Source organism: Dipodomys ordii, unplaced genomic scaffold, assembly GCF_000151885.1.
Source record: "Dipodomys ordii isolate 6190 unplaced genomic scaffold, Dord_2.0 Scaffold117, whole genome shotgun sequence".
Classification (NCBI taxonomy): domain Eukaryota; kingdom Metazoa; phylum Chordata; class Mammalia; order Rodentia; family Heteromyidae; genus Dipodomys; species Dipodomys ordii.
The window spans coordinates 479476-497186 of record NW_012267333.1 but is presented as its reverse complement, the minus strand read 5'-3'; the positions used below and the strand labels follow the sequence as shown (position 1 = coordinate 497186).

General features: G+C 47.4%; 1 protein-coding gene across 2 annotated transcripts in view; it reads right to left on the bottom strand.

Annotated features, from left to right (window-relative positions):
* Positions 1–1157: 1157 nt before the first annotated feature.
* Ganab (glucosidase, alpha; neutral AB) overlaps positions 1158–17711 on the bottom strand; it is a 21699-nt gene continuing 5145 nt past the window's right edge. Inside the window, exons 2-25 of one of the 2 annotated variants that reach the window (XM_013029259.1) lie at positions 15479–15583; positions 15243–15351; positions 14873–15000; positions 13847–14026; positions 13237–13302; positions 12351–12420; positions 11960–12047; positions 11775–11871; positions 10674–10854; positions 9137–9290; positions 8451–8686; positions 8225–8351; positions 8031–8110; positions 7672–7815; positions 6845–6941; positions 6267–6368; positions 5845–6088; positions 3758–3822; positions 3525–3601; positions 3110–3184; positions 2840–2953; positions 2605–2717; positions 2354–2454; positions 1158–2240 (exon numbers count right to left, since the gene is read on the bottom strand). In XM_013029259.1, the coding sequence (XP_012884713.1) occupies positions 2131–2240; positions 2354–2454; positions 2605–2717; positions 2840–2953; positions 3110–3184; positions 3525–3601; positions 3758–3822; positions 5845–6088; positions 6267–6368; positions 6845–6941; positions 7672–7815; positions 8031–8110; positions 8225–8351; positions 8451–8686; positions 9137–9290; positions 10674–10854; positions 11775–11871; positions 11960–12047; positions 12351–12420; positions 13237–13302; positions 13847–14026; positions 14873–15000; positions 15243–15351; positions 15479–15583 (2863 nt within the window). In that variant the 3' untranslated portion in view covers positions 1158–2130. The remainder of the gene's footprint in view (positions 2241–2353; positions 2455–2604; positions 2718–2839; positions 2954–3109; positions 3185–3524; positions 3602–3757; positions 3823–5844; positions 6089–6266; positions 6369–6844; positions 6942–7671; positions 7816–8030; positions 8111–8224; positions 8352–8450; positions 8687–9136; positions 9291–10673; positions 10855–11774; positions 11872–11959; positions 12048–12350; positions 12421–13236; positions 13303–13846; positions 14027–14872; positions 15001–15242; positions 15352–15478; positions 15584–17711) is intronic. The other variant, XM_013029260.1, reaches the window with a different exon arrangement.

Genomic DNA, 17711 nt, shown 5'->3' with positions numbered 1-17711 from the left:
TGCTGTGACTCAAGTGGTAGAGCGCTAGCCTTGAGCTGAAGAGCTGAGGGACAGCGCCCAGGCCCAGAGTTCAGGCCCCACGACTGGACCCAAAAAAAAAAAAAACAAAAACAAAAACAAATCTTGATGTTCTTTTTTTTGTTGGTCGTGGGGCCTGAACTCTGGGCCTGGGCACTGTCTCTCAGCTCCTTCAGCTCAAGGCTATTGCTCCACCACTAGAGCCACAGCATTACTTCTGGGTTTTTCTGCTTATGTGATGCTGAGGAATTGAATGAACCCAGGGCCTCATGTATGTGAGGCAAGCACTCTACCGTTGAGCCACCTTTCCAATCCATTTCTTTTTTCTGTCAGTCCTAGGGCTTGAACTCAGGGCCTGGGTTCTGTCTCCCTGATCTCTTTGGCTTAAAGCTAGCATTCTACCACTTAGAGCCATAGCTCTACTTCCTCTTTCCTGTGGGTAATTGGAGACAAGATTCTCCCTGGGACTTTTCTGCCCAGATGGTTTCAAACCTGGATCCTCAGATCTCAGCCTCCTGAGTATCTAGAATTGTAGAGGTAAATCACTGGTGCCTGGATTAATGGAAGATTAAAAAAAATACTGTCATCTAGAAACAGCTTCTACTTTGAAAATATGACTTTAATTTCCTCCAAGAGACCACTGCCATCTGATATTGTTATACCCAAGAAACATTGTCAACTCTGATTACCACTTAGTAAGCAAGTTTACTTTATTTATTTGTTTGTTTATTTATTGTTGGTCATGGGGCTTGAGCTCTGGGCCTGGGTGCTGTCCCTGAGCTCTTCAGCTCATGGTTAGTGCTCTACCACTTGAGTTACAGCACCACTTCCAGGGTTCTGGTGGTTTACTGGAGATAACAGTCTCACAGACTTTCCTGTCCAGGCTGGATTTGAACCATCATCCTCAGATCTCAGCCTCCTGAGTAGCTAGGATTACAGGCATGAGCCACCAGTGCCTGGCTACCAAGTCTACTTTAAAATCCAGGGTTTTGCTGACATCTAACAAGCTGAGGAAGGCTTCAGTTTACTCATCTTACTGAAATGATGAAGCTTATGCTGGAGCCAGATGCAAATGGCAGGTTCATGGGCTTCTAGAATATACTTGGGTTACTACTAGAATTCACACACTTGGCAGTAAGTTATGGTTTATCTTTTTATTATTTCTCCTTTTATCAAAATCTGTCACAGCTGGGGGCCAAGAGGAAGTAAAAAAAAATCCCACAAATATTCCCCCAGTTTCCCCACCCACCTCCCACCCAGGGCTCTGGCCAACCCTGGGTACACATGATCATCTCCCCCCACCCTCAGCTTTCTCCCAGCAATAAATACAGGTGACCGTGATTCAATGAAACCACAACTGATTTCTTCATCTTGAATTGCCCCAGGGGACCAGAAGGGGGCAAAAGTTTAATATCCATCCCCTCTTAGTTAAGGAGGTGTGGAAATGGTCTCTCTCCCAGGGGATAGGGATAGAACTGCCCTCACAGAACTGCAGCTGCTCTGGAAGGAAGTTGGGAGGAAGGAAAGGGTAGTTGGGATGAGAGGGAAGCAACCTCACTCTTGTTCCATTCATCCCTTACTACTAAGGGGTGGTCCCAGTGTATCAGTGGGGCAGAGAAAGGGGAAGGCTGGCAGGGTAGAGCCAGAGGAATTAAAAAACAAAAAACAAGGGAGGGCAGTTTGGCAGGTGGGGGTGGGAAGGAAGGAGAAAAGGAACACTAAAGTTCACTGCCCTCATCTTCTTCCAAGAAATGGCGTCAACACACAAGTGACATGAATGGACAGGGTCTGGGGAAGTCAGGGTCCCTAAGGAGGAGAAAGTGGGCAGGCAAGGACCTTGTAGTTCTCAGGTCTTCACAAGTAAGTGTGCTCCAGTTAGAGCAACAGGATGTTGGGGGGATGAAGGGGAAGGCTTGGTGTCAGAGAACAGAAATGAAGAGGTCACAAAAGAAATTTGGAGCTCAAGGACAGTCCTGACATCCTACCCAGATGTTGGTAAGAATCTGGGTCTTGGAATAGGGCAAAGTCTGGGGAGGGTCAAACTTCAAGGCAGAAGGGTTAACTCTCACCACCACCACACCCTTCTCCCCAACCAAGAAGATATCCCTTGGGTTATCGGAGGTGAATACTCCAATCCGATGCCACATTGACACTAGGCTTACGCAGGATCAACACAGAAGTCTCAGGGTCATGCTGGAAGGATAACCGGGTTTCAGGAGATCCTAAGAGAGGAACAAGAATACCACAGTTGGCTAACAGGAAAGGCCATCCCAACCTTATCAACCTTGCTTCTGCTTCCTCTCGTCCGCCATCCTGGGTCCAATCTGTTACTAACCTTTTGTCTGGAGCACCACAGCTGCTGGCTTTCCAGCCCCTATTATCACCACTCGCTCAATCCAGATGGGTGTCTCAAGGTGGCCTTTGGGGTCTGCTGAGCTGGAGGTGGCAAAAGCAGATGCCCAACAGGGAAAAGATGTTAAAAACAGAAGGAACTTCTTACCCAAAGCAAGGTCAGGAGATAAGAGAAGAGCACAGTCAATAGTGACATCCCCAAGGACCAACCCCCTGCTAGAGGGATCCCATTACCTGGAGACAAGAGTGTTGCCAGAGAAGGAGAATCGGCGAAACAGGAACTCATTGCGAGTCTGATAGTTGAATGTGTGCCCATCATCCAAAAAGAGCTCTCCTTGGGCTGTACCCTGAGCAGTAAATGGGACAATTGAGCACCTGAGCAAAGAGGAAGTCAAGAGCTCATCCCCAGGGGACTGAGTCCCAAGATGGCAGGCAGTTAGGTGAGGTGGCTCTCTGCGCAGGCACTCACTTGGGGACTGAGTGCAACAAACAGAGTGATGGGGTCATCCTTCATACAGTCTGAAGAGCGCCGTACACGCATCCATCGAGGCACAATTGTTCCTCCACGCTGAAACACAGGGATCTAGGACAAAAGCAGTGCTAGGATGAAGTCACCACTTACATCCACAACATCTTTCTGTTCTTACTATGTGCACACAGGTACCAGACCTCCAAGAACACACACTGTGTTCCCCTCCCCATCTGGAAACCTACAGGCAGATAGAACTGGTATACTCACACTGCTTAGAGTCACAGGCAAGTACAGGGTCTGAGGACCGTGATACTTCTGATAGGTTTGACTGTCGTACCACACCTGTGAGGATAAGATGTTCAGTTGCTCAGTGCACAGGGACGCCCACCTTGTTTACTTTTTTTGTTGTTGTTGTTCGGTCTTGGGGCTTGAACTCTGGGCTTGGGCGCTGTCCCTGTGCTCTTCAGCTCAAGGCAAGCGCTCTACTGCTTGAGCCACTGTGCCACTTCTGGTTTTCTAGTGGTTTATTGGAGATAAGAGTCTCAGGAACTTTCCTGCCTGGGCTGGCTTTGAACCGTGATCCTTAGATCTCAGCCTCCTGAGTAGCTAGGATTACAGGTGTGAGCCACCGGCACCCGGCTCCATGTTGTTTACTTTTTGTCTATGCCTTTCCATAACTCACCTCCCCTTGGCCAGGCAGATAGACCTGTACACCATGAGCCCCAGCATCTGATACAGGGTGAACCAGAAGTGCATCCCCTAAAACATACAAGAATCAACTTGTAACTAGGGGATCAGGTCAGGCTAAGTGGGCAACACCAGAACATCTGTCCCCTGTACCACCAGCCACACACACTAACCCTTCTTGGGTCTCCACAATAAGTATTTCTCAGCCCCACCCTAACCAATTCTCACCGAGTAGAAATTGATCATCCATACTGAAGGTGGTCACATCCTGAGGATACTGTACCCACAGGGGCCTAGCGAGGAAGCAGAAAGAGAAAGACATTCTCAGTAATCCCCAAGAACTGGCAATAAGAACAGCACAGGAAGCCGGGTGCCGGTGGCCCACGTGTGTAATCCTAGCTACTCAGGAGGCTGAGATCTGAGGATCCAGGTACAAAGCTAGCCCAAGCAAGGAAGTTGGTGAGACTCTTATCACCAATAAACCACTTGAAAACTGGAAGTGGCGTTGTGGCTCAAGTGGTAGAGCGCCTGCCTTGAGCTGAAGCTGAGAGACAGCACCCAAGCCCAAGAGTTCAAGCCCCACGACCAACCAAAAAAAGCACAGGAGTAAGAAAGGTCTAGGAGTTTTCAGACAATTGTCACAACCTTATCTTGTCTGGTCTATGCCACCTCCCTGCTCCTCACCCATCAAATGTTTTGCATAGCAACCACTGAGAAGCTTCCCTGCATGCTGCAGTATTGTCCACTGCACAGGGCACTCCGGGATTACATCAGATTTTCTTTTTTTTTTTTGGGTCCTATCGTGGGCCTGAACTCTGGGCCTGGGCGCTGTCCCTCAGCTCAAGGCTAGCGCTCTACCACTTGAGCCACAAGCGCCACTTCCAGCTTTTTTCTTTTTGCTTATGTGGTGCTGAGGAATCAAACCCAGGGCCTCAAGCATGCAAGGCAAGTGCTCTACCACTGAGCCACCTTCCCAGCCCTACATCAGATTTTCTTCTAAATTCCAATCTCCCCTAAGGAGTCCTTCCCCAAGGCCCACTGTCTTTTTATCTATTCCTGGAACACAACAAACTCACTTTAGACTTTTTATTTTTTAAACTTTAGAATTTTTAGACTTGCAGCCTGCTCTGCTTGGAACATTGTTCCTCAGGATCACAAAAGTCTGTCCAACTCAGCACTCAGCACTTATCTTACTCAGCACTCATGGCTTTTTTTGTTGTTGTTGTTGGTCACAGAGCTTGAATTCTGGGCCTATCCCTGAGCTCTTCAACTCCACAGTGCCCACTTCCAGCTTTTTCTGCGTATGTGGTACTGAGGAATTGATCCCAGGACCTCATGTATGCGAGGCAAGCACTCTACTACTGAGCCACCTTCCCAGCCCCACTCATGGCTTTATCAAAGAGGATTTTTGTGAAAGTGGTACTGTGGCTCAAGTAATAGCATGTTAGCCTTGAGCTGAAGAGCTGAGGGACAGCGCCCAGGCCCAGAGTTCAAGCCCCATGACCGACCCCCCCCCCCAAAAAAAAGGAGCATTTTTGTGACCATTTGATTTCATTATCCTGTTTTACTTTTGTCAAAGTTTATCACTGTTGGTAATTTTTTTTCTTCTTCTTCTTCTTTTTTTTTTTTTTGCTAGTCCTGGGGCTTGAACTCAGTGCCTGGGCACTGTCTCTGAGCCTCTCTGTGCTCAAGGCTAGCACTCTACCATTTTGAGCCACAGTGCTACTTGTCTGGTAGTTGACTGGAGATGAGTCCTGCCCAGACTGGCTTTGAACTATGATCCTCAATCTCAGCATCCTCAGCAGCTAGGATTATAGGTGAGTCACCAGCACCTGGCTTATTAGTTATTGTTAGTCTTTCACTTTTTTTTTTTTTTTTTTTTTTACAGATTCTAGCTCTGAAGCTCAGGCCTTAAACTCTTCAACTCCTGAGGCATGTGCCACAATGCCCAATATTTCCTTTATTTTTATTTTTTGGTGCCAGTACTAGGGCTTGAACACCCAGCCTGGCTGCTGTCCCTGAGCTTTTTTGCTCAAAGCTAGTGCTCTACCACTTGATCACTTTTTTTGTGTGGTAAATTGGAGATAAGAGTCACAGATTTTCCTGCCTGGGCTGGCTTTGAACTGTGATCTTGGGATCTCAGCTTTCTGAGTAGCTAGGATTACACATGTGAGCCAACAGTGCCGGGCTCCCCTCTAATTCCCAAGATGAGATTTCCCTCCTGTTCAAGGTCTGCTGAAAGGAATATGAACCAGTTCCCACTATTCCCCAGCCACTCTCAGCCTGCTCTACATAGAGCCCGCAAAATGCCTTACCTCATGACAGGAAACCCTTCTCGATGGGCCTGATAGAAGATAGTGTACCAAAAGGGCAGCAGAGAATATCGCTGGTTTAAGGCATCTCGGATTACATCTTGGTTCTGAGTTGCTAAGAGCCACGGCTCCCGCCGCCCAGTGTCCAAGTGAGCATGAGCCCGAAAGAATGGCTGATAGGCACCCATCTGGTACCAGCGAACAAGTAGCTCTGGCTCTGGGTTTTTGAAGAAGCCACCCACATCCGCTGAGAAAGGGAGGGGAAAGCAATTAGGAAAGAGGGTTCAGGAAAGATGCTGCCTGATGAACTGCCCAAGCCAAATACCCACAACTCCCAATTTGTAGTTTTGTGTTCATGCCTAGGTCCTAAGACCTCTACTTTGTCCCTCTCCTACCAAACAAGACCCTAAATTCCCCTCTCTTACCCCCACAGAAGGAAAGTCCCACCAGCCCCAAGCTGAGACACATAGGAATGGTGATCTTCAAATGGTCCCACTCAGCACTGTTGTCTCCTGTCCACACGGCTCCTGAAGAAGACAAGACGTTAAATAGAAAAAGGCCTTAGCATTTACTGCTCTGCCCTACCACATCTACTCTCGGGTCCCCAGAAGCAGAAGATAGGGGGTGCAGCGTTCACAAGAATTTTATATTTATTTATGCTAGTACTGGCGTTTGAACCCAGGGCCTTGTTCAGGGCCTGTAGTCCAGCCTTTTCTGGTTATTTTGGAAATGGGAGTCTTACAGACTTTTCTGCTCATGTTGGCTTCAAACTGGAATCTTTTAGATTTCAGCTTCCTATGTAACAAGGACTACAAGTGTAATCAACTGGCATCTAACTCCCAAGAACTCAAATAGAGACTTTCTCCTGCCCTCTTTGATTCTACTGAAAGAACACTAGAGATAGGGAGATTCAGTCAACAGCTTTCCAAAAGCTAGGCCTGGGTGTGTGGCTCTTTTGATCTGGTATTCCCCCTTTGCTACAGCTCTATTCTCAAAGTCTTACCAAAACGCTGGGAGCCAGCGAAGAAAGCCCTGCTTAGAACAAAGGGCCGTTCTATTCCACCAGAGCGCTGTATTAACCCATTTGCAGTGGCCATGTGCTGAGTAGAGAGAGGAAAAAAAAAAGGCAGTGAGAACCAGAGTCCTGTTATCAGTTGTAAGATGCCTGATCCTCAAGTCCTAGGATCTATCTTTTTTCTTGTCAGTCATGGGGCTTGAACTCAGCTCCTCAGCTCAAGGTGAGTGCTCTACTTCTGGCTTTTTCTGCTTGTGTGGTGCTGAGGAATCAAACCCAGGACCTCATGCATGCAAGGCAAGCATCTGCCACTGAGCCGTCTTCCCAGCCCCTCTTTTTTTTTTTTTGGTCATGGGGCTTGAACTCAGGGTTTGGGTGCTGTCCCTGGGAAATTTTTTTGGTCGGTCATGGGGCTTGAACTCTGGGCTTGGGTGATGTCCCTGCGCTCTTCAGCTCAAGGCGAGAGCTCTACCAAATAAACCACAGTGCCACTTCTGGTTTTCTGGTGATTTATTGGAGATAAGAGTCTCAGGAACTTTTCGGCCTGGGCTGGCTTTGAGCCATGATCCTTAGATCTCAGTCTCCTGAGGGATTACAGGTGTGAGCCACTGTCACCTGGCTATTTTTTTTTTTTCTTCTCAAGACTAGCATTCTACAACTTTGAGCCACAATGCCACTTCTGGCTTTTTCTGTTTCTGTGGTACTGAGGAATCAAACCCAGGGCTTCATGCATGCTAGGCAAGCACTCTACCACTAAGTCACATTCCCGGCCTCTCTTTTTTCTTTCCACCAACTCTCCTCTCTCAATCTCTTACCACATAGAAGCCATAGATGTTATGGATGTCTCGGTGCTCCCAGCCCCCGTAATGCTGGGCATCCTTGAGCATGGTGACCTCAGGACCATTGAAAACAGATGGTTCGTTCATGTCATTCCAGACATAGAGATTAGGAGCTGAGCCCTGGGAATATAGCAGATAATATGGACAGAAGACAAGAAGGAAGAAGACAGTGTCAGTCTGAGAGTTCCTAGGAATCTAGAAAGATTTATTTCCTCAGAACAAGGGCCCACAGAAGGTTACAGGCATCCAACCAAAGCAGAGTGGCAACCAGGAAGGCTCTTTATCATGCAGGCAGGGTAAGAAGAACAAGAGTCATAAGGAGAGGCCTTTCCTACCTCGTAATTGTCAAAGCTGAACATGTTAGCCCACCAGGCCCTCATGAGGGGATTAGTGAAATCAGGGTAACCAGCTGAGCCTGGAAGGGGATAAAGGTGGTGGTCAAATACCTCCCTCTTCCTCCCAGGACCAAGTCACCATTCTACCTCCCTGGCCTTCCATCTGCCTCTCCTTCAAGCTTAGGACTGCCTACCTGGCCAGCACCATCCCTCATAGTCAGAGCCATCCCGGGTTTTAACATAAAAGCCCTGGTTCTTTAACTCTTCATGAACACGATAACCAGAGTCCACCTTGATGTGAGGGTCCACGATGGTCACCAGCTAGGGCAAAGAACACAAAAGTGGTTGGTCAGAGATCTCCAAGGCTACCTGGCCTCCGCCTTACCAAGAGATCACTGACCATGGCTGCAACCCCTTTACCTTCCGCCTCTTGGAGGCCAAGTGATCAAGCATGGTGCGGGGCTGAGGGAAGCGGCTAGGGTCCCAGGTGAAGTACCGCTTGCCATCAGCATGTTCAATATCAAGCCAGATGACATCACAGGGCATGTTGTGATCATCAAAACCCTGATCCACTTCCAGAACATCAGCCTCATCTCGGTAGTTCCAACGGCTCTGGTGGTAGCCGAGGGAGAAGAGTGGGGGCAATGTCTGGGTTCCTGTAGGTTTATAAAGGATGTGGGTATTAATGGGGATGGATCCTTGCCATCCCAGAAACTGAGGGAAACATAAGAGAAGGAGGCTGAGAGTAAAGTACTAGTAAAGAGACTGAAACATAAAACTTCTGAAAGTGTACAAAAGACAAGAGGAAAAAAATGAGGCTGTAAGCCGGGTACTGGTGGCTCACGCCTGTAATCCTAGCTACTCAGTAGGCTGAGATGTGAGGATCACAGTTCAAAGCCAGCCTGGGCAAGGATAGTCCATGAGACTCTTATCTCCAATAAACCACTAAAAAACCGAAAGGGCGCTGTGGCTCAAGCAGTAGAACACTCGCCTTGAGCTAAAGAGCTGAGGGATAGTGCCCAAGCCCAGAGTTCAAGCCCCACCACCACCAACAAAACAACAAAAAAATGAGGCTGTAAGTTAGCCGACTGGGCCCAATCACCTACCTGTGAGACTAGCATACTGCCTGAAGACATCAAAGACAGAAGGCCCAAGCAGAAGAAAGACATCAATGATACCACTCTCTGACATCCAACGGACATCTGTCTGTGGGGTCTCCCCCGAACCCTGCAGGTAGTCAAGCATCTTCCCAAACAGAGTCTACAGAAGGGATCAAAGGCAAATAAGCCCTTAAATTTTCCAATTCCATATAAAAGCAGCAACATTTTCCTCAAGGTCTTATTTTGACTCCTAATGTCTTATTTTGGTCTACTATTCAATGTCACCTCCCCAGGGAGGCTTTTGTGTACCACACTGTCTAAAGCAGTACATACCTACCCCCATCTCCATGACTGTTTCAATGTTAGCAATTACCACCTTGAATTCATCTTGCTGTGAAAGCTGTCTTCCTGGGAATGGAGGACCTGTCAAAGCTCAGTAAGCCCATGTCCCCAGCACCTAGAAGAGTGCCTAGCACATGCTATACCCATAACAAATGCATGCCCTCAGGCCACAGTTGGCAATGCCTTCCTTAAGTGTGGTCATTTGGCAGTGACTAGAGAAAGCAGGTTTCTACAATGCCCCAAACAGGCTACATCACCAGTTTCTTCAAAACTCACATCTTTATTTCTTTTTTTCGGTTGGTCATGGGGCTTAAACGCAAGGCCTAGATGTGTTCTTGAGCTCTTTTGCGTAAGGCTAGTGCTCTACCACCTTGAACCACAGCTCTATTACCAATTTTTGAGTAGTTAATTGGAAATAAGAGTCTTATGGGGGGCTGGGAAGATGGCTCAGTGGTAGAGTGCGTGCCTTGCATGCCTGAGGCCCTGGGTTCGATTCCTCAGCACCATATAAGCAAAAAGAAAAAAAAAAGCCGGAAGTGGCGCTTGTGGCTCAAGTGGTAGAGCACTAGCCTTGAGCTGAAGAGCTGAGGGACAGCGCCCAGGCCCAGAGTTCAGGCCCCACAACCGGACCAAAAAAAAAAAAAGTCTTATGGGGACCTTCCTGTCTGGGCTGGCTTTGAACCATGATCTTTGAACCATAATCCTAGCCTCCTGAGTAGCTAGGATTATAGGCAGGAGCCATTGGCACCTGGCATATCTTAATTTCTTCCTTCTTTTTTTGGTGTATGTGGTAATGGGGCTTGAACCCAGCATTTGGGCACTGTGCTTTAGCTGGCTTTCCATCATTCAAGCTACACCCCCACTTTTGGCTACTTGGGAGCTAAAGAGCCTCATGGACTTTCCTGCCCAGACTGACTTCAAATCCTGATCCTCAGATCTCAATCTCTTCTTTTTTGGTGCCAGTCCCAGGGCTTAAATTCAGGGCCTAAGCACTGTTTCTGAGCTTTATTGCTCAAAGCTATCACCTGAACTTACAGCTCCACTTCTGGCTTTTTTTGAGTAGTTTATTGGAGATAAAAGTCTCCCGGACTTTCCTGCCTGGGCTGGCTTTGAACTCAGATCTCAGCCTCTGAGTTGCTAGGATTACAGGTGTGAGCCGTCACTGCCTAGCTCAGGCCCTGCTTTCTCCCCCTACTCTTACCTTTCCTGCAGTGTTGGAGGATATATCAACCCAGGTCTCAGCAGCATTGAGCCAGAAGATGCCCAAGTCTCGATGAGGGTTATGTGCCAGGAGCACAGGCACAGACCCATACAAGGCCATGGGGTTGTCCAGCTCATACTGGAATACATCCAAGTTGTATAGGCGATATGGTTCACCACCCCTGGTAGCAAACAGACAGACAGGCCTAAGCTAAGAACTGGCCCCAGTTGCAGTACTCCAAATCCTACCAGATTCAGGTCAGTGATGAGAAGTAATTGTCCTTTCTCAAAGAACTTTTTCTTTTTCTTTTTTTGGGTCCAGTCGTGGGGCCTGAACGCTGTCCCTCAGCTCTTCAGCTCAAGGCTAGCGCTCTACCACTTGAGCCACAGCGCCACTTCCGGCTTTTTTCTTTTTGCTTATGTGGTGTTGAGGAATCGAACCCAGGGCCTCAGGCATGCAAGGCAAGCTCTCTACAACTGAGCCACCTTCCTAGCCCCTCTTTTTCTATTTTTGATAGTCGTGGGGCTTGACCTCTGGGCCTGAGTGCTGTCCCTGAGCTCTTCGACTCAGGGCAAGTGCTCTACCACTTGAGCCACAGCACCACTTCCAGTTTTCTGGTGGTTAATTGGAGATAAGAGTCTCATAGACTTTCCTGCCCGGTCTGGCTTTGAACCATGATCCTCAGATCTCAGCCTCTGAGTAGCTAAGATTAAAGACTTGAGAACCACCTGCTCAAAGATCTTTCTGAACCACCATAGTGACTAAGCACAGAAAGTGATCCATGCGGGGCTGGGAACGTGGCTTAGTGGTAGAGCGCTTGCCTTGCATACATGAGGCCCTCAGCACCACATAAGCAAAAATAAAAAAGCTGGAAGTGGCTCTGTGGCTCAAGTGGTAGAGCACTAGCCTTGAGCTGATGAGCTGAGGGACAGCCCCCAGGCCCAGAGTTCAGGCCCCACGACCGGACCCCTCCCCCACCCCCCAAAAAAAGAAAGTGATCCATGCTTTTCTGGACTAACTATCCATCATCATGCCCACCTCCCAAAGATCAGACTTCCACCCACTTCTCCCTCCTCCTTCTGGTATCATTAGGGGACTTACTCAGTGACCTTCAACCTCAGGCTGTCTCCATGCTCAGGGATCCCATATACATGCTCCATGCCTGGCAGAGAGAAGTCCAAACCTACAGACGTAGGGCCTAGAAAAGAATCCAAGGCTGAGCTCCAGTGCTTGTTCTTAAGCAAGGACTCCCTGTGCCCCTGCCCAGGGCTCTCCCAGCCCCTCACCATATGGCTTGCTGTCAGAGTGAGTTTTGAATGTCTCCTCCCAGGCTCCTGGCTCATCTTTCTCTGCTTTCCCCTGGGTCTCCTCTGGCTGTAAGAAGGAAAGTGGACCACTACCCAATCATACACCAGTTTTTCTTTCTCTCATTTTCTAAATCCCATCCCTCATGGTGAATCTCACTGAGTTTGTACTTTTTATTTTTCTTTTAATATGCAGGTTATGGAGCTTGAACTTGGAACCTCGCACTCTCACTCAGCTTTTTTTACTTATAGCTGGTGGTCTACCAATCAAGCCATGTCTCCCAGCTCCCTAATCTAAAGTTTCTTATGGGACTTTCCCATCCAACATCCCAGCCAGCCCTATCCTCCAACCACCCACCCCCCTCCAACTTGCCTTGTCACCATCCCCAGGCGTTTCCTCAGGCTGGGCCCCATCGCCCTCAGCTGGGTCTTTTGATCCTTGCCTGGAAGGTAGGAGAGCTGTCTGCTCCAATCCAGAGGGGGCAGGGACGAGGGGCTAGTGGAAGGAGGGGTAGGGGAATAGAGAGCCAAGGGTCCAAAGGAATGAAAGCATTGGAGGAAGGGACTGAACGTTAAAGCTTGGAGAGGGACCCCAGGAACCAGTTAAGTTTTCAAAAGATGGGGAACAAACTGAGAAAAGAAAATGAGGAGTTGTGTGCACCTCCCACCAGGAAATGCTTTCTACATACAGGGGCAAATCACCAGCCTCTGCCAGCATCTAGAAGAGACAAGCAGGGTGGTTCAGGGGCCTGAGTTCTGAATGTTAGTCCTCCTGGCTCTGATGCCTCTCCTAAGATACTCTGATTCCAGCTACTTTCTCACTGGCTTCAGACACCTGGCCTGACACATGGTTTTGCAAGGGAAGTCAGACCATAGTAAACTTCTCCAGACACAAACAAAAACTTCAAAAGGTTCTTCTAAAGAATGCTCTCAGGCAGCTGGCAAGCGGCTGTCTGGGACCTCAGTTCCGCCTCAGCTAAGGGTAAAGAACCCCAGCAACAAGCAGTATCCTTCCACCCCTTGGCAAAACACTAAGTTCCTAACATTCCTTAAGGACTTGCAGCACTTCATCTTCTTTCTCCCAGGCGTGTGTTAGCCAGAGCAACACAAAACAAGGGCCAAAACATCACACAGTGGGAAAAAGCGGGAGAGGTAAAGTACAGGGCATGGAAAGATCTGGGATCCCTTTCCAAGAGGACCAGAGTGACGGGTGGGTAAAGACAGAAGAACACATACAGTACCAGTGGTCATGGATTTACCTAGAGAAAAGGCTCTTGATCTTATCCCAAATGCTACCGAGCGTGAGACTAACTTTATCCGAAAAACTGGGGCAGGAGGAAATGAGTAGGGAAGGGGAAAAGGAGGCACAAAACCAACACAAAAACAGAAACATAAAAGTGAGTTTCAGTCGACAAACTTCCAGAGATGGGGGGAAAAAGAATCCAATAAATAAATAAATGTCTCTTAAAAGAAAGAAAATAAATATGGGGAATATGATGATATGAGAAGGGGAAGAGGGAGAGATAGACCCAGGCAGGCCTCGCAGAGGAGGTGCCCAAAGCACAGCTCAGGGACAAAAGCGACAGCCTCCTGATCTGTATAGACAATGGAGAAAACTACAACCCCTCCAGCCCCCAGCTACTACCCAGCAGTCTTGCCACCCCGTCTCCTCCCAGGAACCTAGATACCCCACAATATCCCTACACTCTCCCATAGTAGACTCTCCCATAGTACACTCTCCCATAGTAGACTCTCCCATAGTAGACTCTCCCATAGTAGACTCTCCCATAGTACACTCTCCCATAGTACACTCTCCCATAGTACACTCTCCCATAGTAGACTCCCTGCTGTTCCAACCCCTGTACTCACGGGACCCTGGGGGCTCTCTGGTGCTCAAATTCCATGAGTCCTCGAGCATTGACACTGAGCAGAAGACTGCGATCCTCTAACAAGTCAAGGCGGAATGGCTGAGCTGTCAAGATGATTTTGTAGGGTCCCTCAGCCACTGTTAGCTCAACACTATTGTCATCATGGCCAGAGACAGAAAGCCTGGGAAAGATATGAAAAGGGATACAGGAAAGGGCAAGGGGAAAGCTGGGGTGCTGGTGGCTTCTGCCTGTAACCATAGCTACTCAGGAGGCTGAGATTTGGGGATCAAGGTTCAAAGTCAGCTTGAGCAAGGAAAGTCTATGAGCCTTTTATCTCCAATTAACTACCAAAAACCAGAAGTAGAGCTCTGGTAGAGCACTAGTCTTAAGCAAAAAGAAGGTCAAACACAGAGCCCAGGATCTCAGTTCAAGCCCTAGGACCAGCACAATAAATGAATGAATGAATGAATGAATAAATATGGAGTATGCTATTCTGAGTAGTTTTTGAGGAAAAAAAACATAGAATGGGAGTGGAGGAGTAATGGGGCCAGCAATAGTATATTTCTAAAGGTAGGAAATCAGCCTTGTTTACTTTCTCTTATAAAACCAGCACCTAGGCCAGCCAAGGTACAGAAGATGAAGTAATACTTACTTGCTTACTGAATGAAGATAAAGAGTAAATGAAAGAGCAATAGAAAAAGAGTCAGAGTAGCACAGTGTAACACTTAAGTATTACCCTGATGTAGGAAAATTGGCTACCTAAAGAAGGTTCAAGGCTGGGAATGTGGCTTAGTGGTAGAATGCTTGCCTAGCATGCATGAAGCCCTGGATTTGATTCTCCAGTGCCACATAAACAGAAAAAAAGCCAGAAATGGTGCTGTGGCTCAAGTGGTAGGGGTGGAGTGCTAGCCTTGAGCAAAAGAAGGTCAGGGACAGTGCCCAGGCCCTGAGTTCAAGCCCCAAGACTAGTCAAAAAAAAAAAAAAAAAGGTTCATCGGGAAGGACAAAGAACAAAAAGGAAATTTACCGAGCTGCAGGGGGATCAGCCACCAAAACATCTGGTACACGGTATCGGGGCCGCCGGGGCTCCAGCTCATCAATTCTGATCCGAGTCATGTTCTTTTGAAGCCCCTGGAGCTCCAGCACCAGCAATACCTGTGAGGATAAAGGTTTGGATTTGGAGAAATTAGAGGGACTATACCATGCAAAGTCCCTGAACCCAGTCCCTCTTGAAGGGACTTTGAGCCTTTGCCTAAAGGGCCTAAGATTAGCTTTCTTTACAAAGTATAACTAGCCAATGATTAGGCTGACACAGACTGTTCACTGTAAGTTCCCCCTTCCCAAGTTATCCTGTAGTCATGCCCCTAACTCTACTACTCTTCCTTGCCCTGCCTCACCTTGGTAACCTCATGGATCAGATGGATTGTAAGAGAATCAGGACCCAGCTGCAGAGTCTCCAGCAAGGCACGATACGGAGAAAGGCCTGGCCGTATGTTGCGCTGCCTCCTGCCAAGTGCAACAATGGGGAAATAAAGTAAGAGAGTACCCCAATATTCCTATGTATCTCTAAGGTATTCATTGCCACCTCCAACATTACCCTCATTTCCATTCCATTCTCCCACAAATAACATACTTGCAGAAGGAACTCTCTTCACAGGTCTTGAAGTTGCTTCTATCCACAGCAAAGGTAATCCCCAAGCAGACTCCTAAACACGCCAGTACCAAGCCTGTCCAAGACCTATGGAACAAAAGGACAAAGAGATAGAATCAACATGGAGGTTAGGAAGAGCCCCATGCCTGTTATAGCTATATAGGACAGCTCATGAGAAAGAGAAGATTGAGTCACATTAAATACAAAAGATAGCAGAAAAAAAAAAAGAGATGGCAGAGTAGACACAAGGTAGAAGGTCCTAAAGAGTTGACTTACTCACATCTTCCCTTCAAAAGACAAGAGAAACGACTATGTATGAGTACAGTGTAAGGACCTCAATGAAAGCTACTGATCAATAGAGGACTTGAGAGCCAAGTGTCGGCGGCTCACATCTATAATTCTAGCTGCTCAGACGGCTGAGATCTGAGAACTACAGTTGGAAGGCCAGTCTGGGCAAAGACTCTTTTTTTCTCCAATTAACCAACAAAGCTGGAAGTAGAGCTTGTGGCTCAAGTGGCAGAGCATTAGCCTTGAGCAAAAAATCTCAGGGACACTGTGTGGCCCTGAGTTCAGGCCCTTAGACTACCACCAAATAATAACAATAAAATAAAAAGTACTTAAGAAGCAAAAAATAATAACAGGGTTATTCTCAGTAAAACATAATATAAACATATCTAAAATACAATATTGAAACCAACTGATGTAATTAATACACATAAATTAAAAGGCTCATGCTTGTAATCCAAGCTACTTTAAAGGATAAGATAGGAGGATTATGGTTCAAAGCTAGCCCAGGCAGGAAAATTCCTTAAGACTCTTATCTCCAATTAAGCAGCAAAAAATCAGAAGTGGAGGTGGTTTGAGTAAAAAAGCTAAGGGACAGCAAGTGCCAGCACCAAAACAAACAGGAAAATATCAGGCTTGAATGGGAAAGGGAGGGATAAGGAACCAACATGATGAGGGAAGGCTAACAGAGGGTGAATGAGGATGAATATGGTTGATGTAGTTTCTTTGCATATATGAAAATAAAAAATGAAACCTATTCAAATTGTTTTATGGAGGAGGGGAGCTGGGCATTGTTGAGTCTCACCTGTAATCTTACTTAGAAGCCTGAGACCCCAGCGGGGCAGCGCCAGTGGCTCACGCCTGTAACCCTAGCTACTCAGGAGGCTGAGATCTGAGGATTACAGTTCAAAGCCAGCCGGGGCAAGGAAAGTCCATGAGACTCTTATCTCCAATAAACCACTAGAAAACTGAAAGTTGCGCTGTGGCTTAAGCGGTAGAGCGCTTGCCTTGAGATGAAGAGCTGAGGGACAGCACCCAAGCCCAGAGTTCAAGCCCCAGGACCGACAAAAAAAAAAAGGATTGAGATTCAAAGCCAACCCAAACAGGAAAGTCTGTGAGATACTTATCTCCAATTAGCCACCAGAAAACTGGAAGTGGAGCTGTGGCTCAAAGTGGTAGGGACAGTGCCCACACCTTCAATTCAAACCCCACAACCCAAAAAAAAATAAGAAATAAAATTTAAAAGCCAGGCAAACAACCTGTAATCCTAGCTATTCAGGAAAGCTGAGATATAGATCACAATTCAAAGATAGTCCAGGCACAAAAGTCTAAGAAATTTCACTTCCAATTAACCAACAAAAAACAAACAAACAAACAAAAAATACAGTCTGGCTAGGTGCTGGTGTTCACATCGCTACTTAGGACACGGAGATCTAAGGGTCCCTGTCTGAAGCCAGTCCTGGTAGAAAAATCTGAGACTTTACTAGAGCTGAGGCCCAAGTGGTAAAAATACAAACGTTAAGTGAGAAAGCCAAGCAAGAGTTTGAGGCCGTGAGTTCAAGTCCCAGTACTGGTACAATTGAAAACAGGCAAGAGCTCAGGAGGCTGAGATCTGAGAATCAGGGTTTAAAGCTAGCCCGGGCATGAAAGTCAATGAAACTCTAATGTCCAATAAACTACTCAGAAAAAGCCAGAAGTGGCACTATGGCTTAAGTGGTAGAGCACTATCCTTGAGCACAGAGAGGCTCAGGGACAGAGCCCAGGCCCTGAGTTCAGGACCTGCCAAAAAAAAAAAAAAAAAAAAAAAAAAAGAAAAGAAAAGAGGAAGGGAACAATACACTCTCCCATAGTACACTCTCCCATAGTAGACTCCCTGCTGTTCCAACCCCTGTACTCACGGGACCCTGGGGGCTCTCTGGTGCTCAAATTC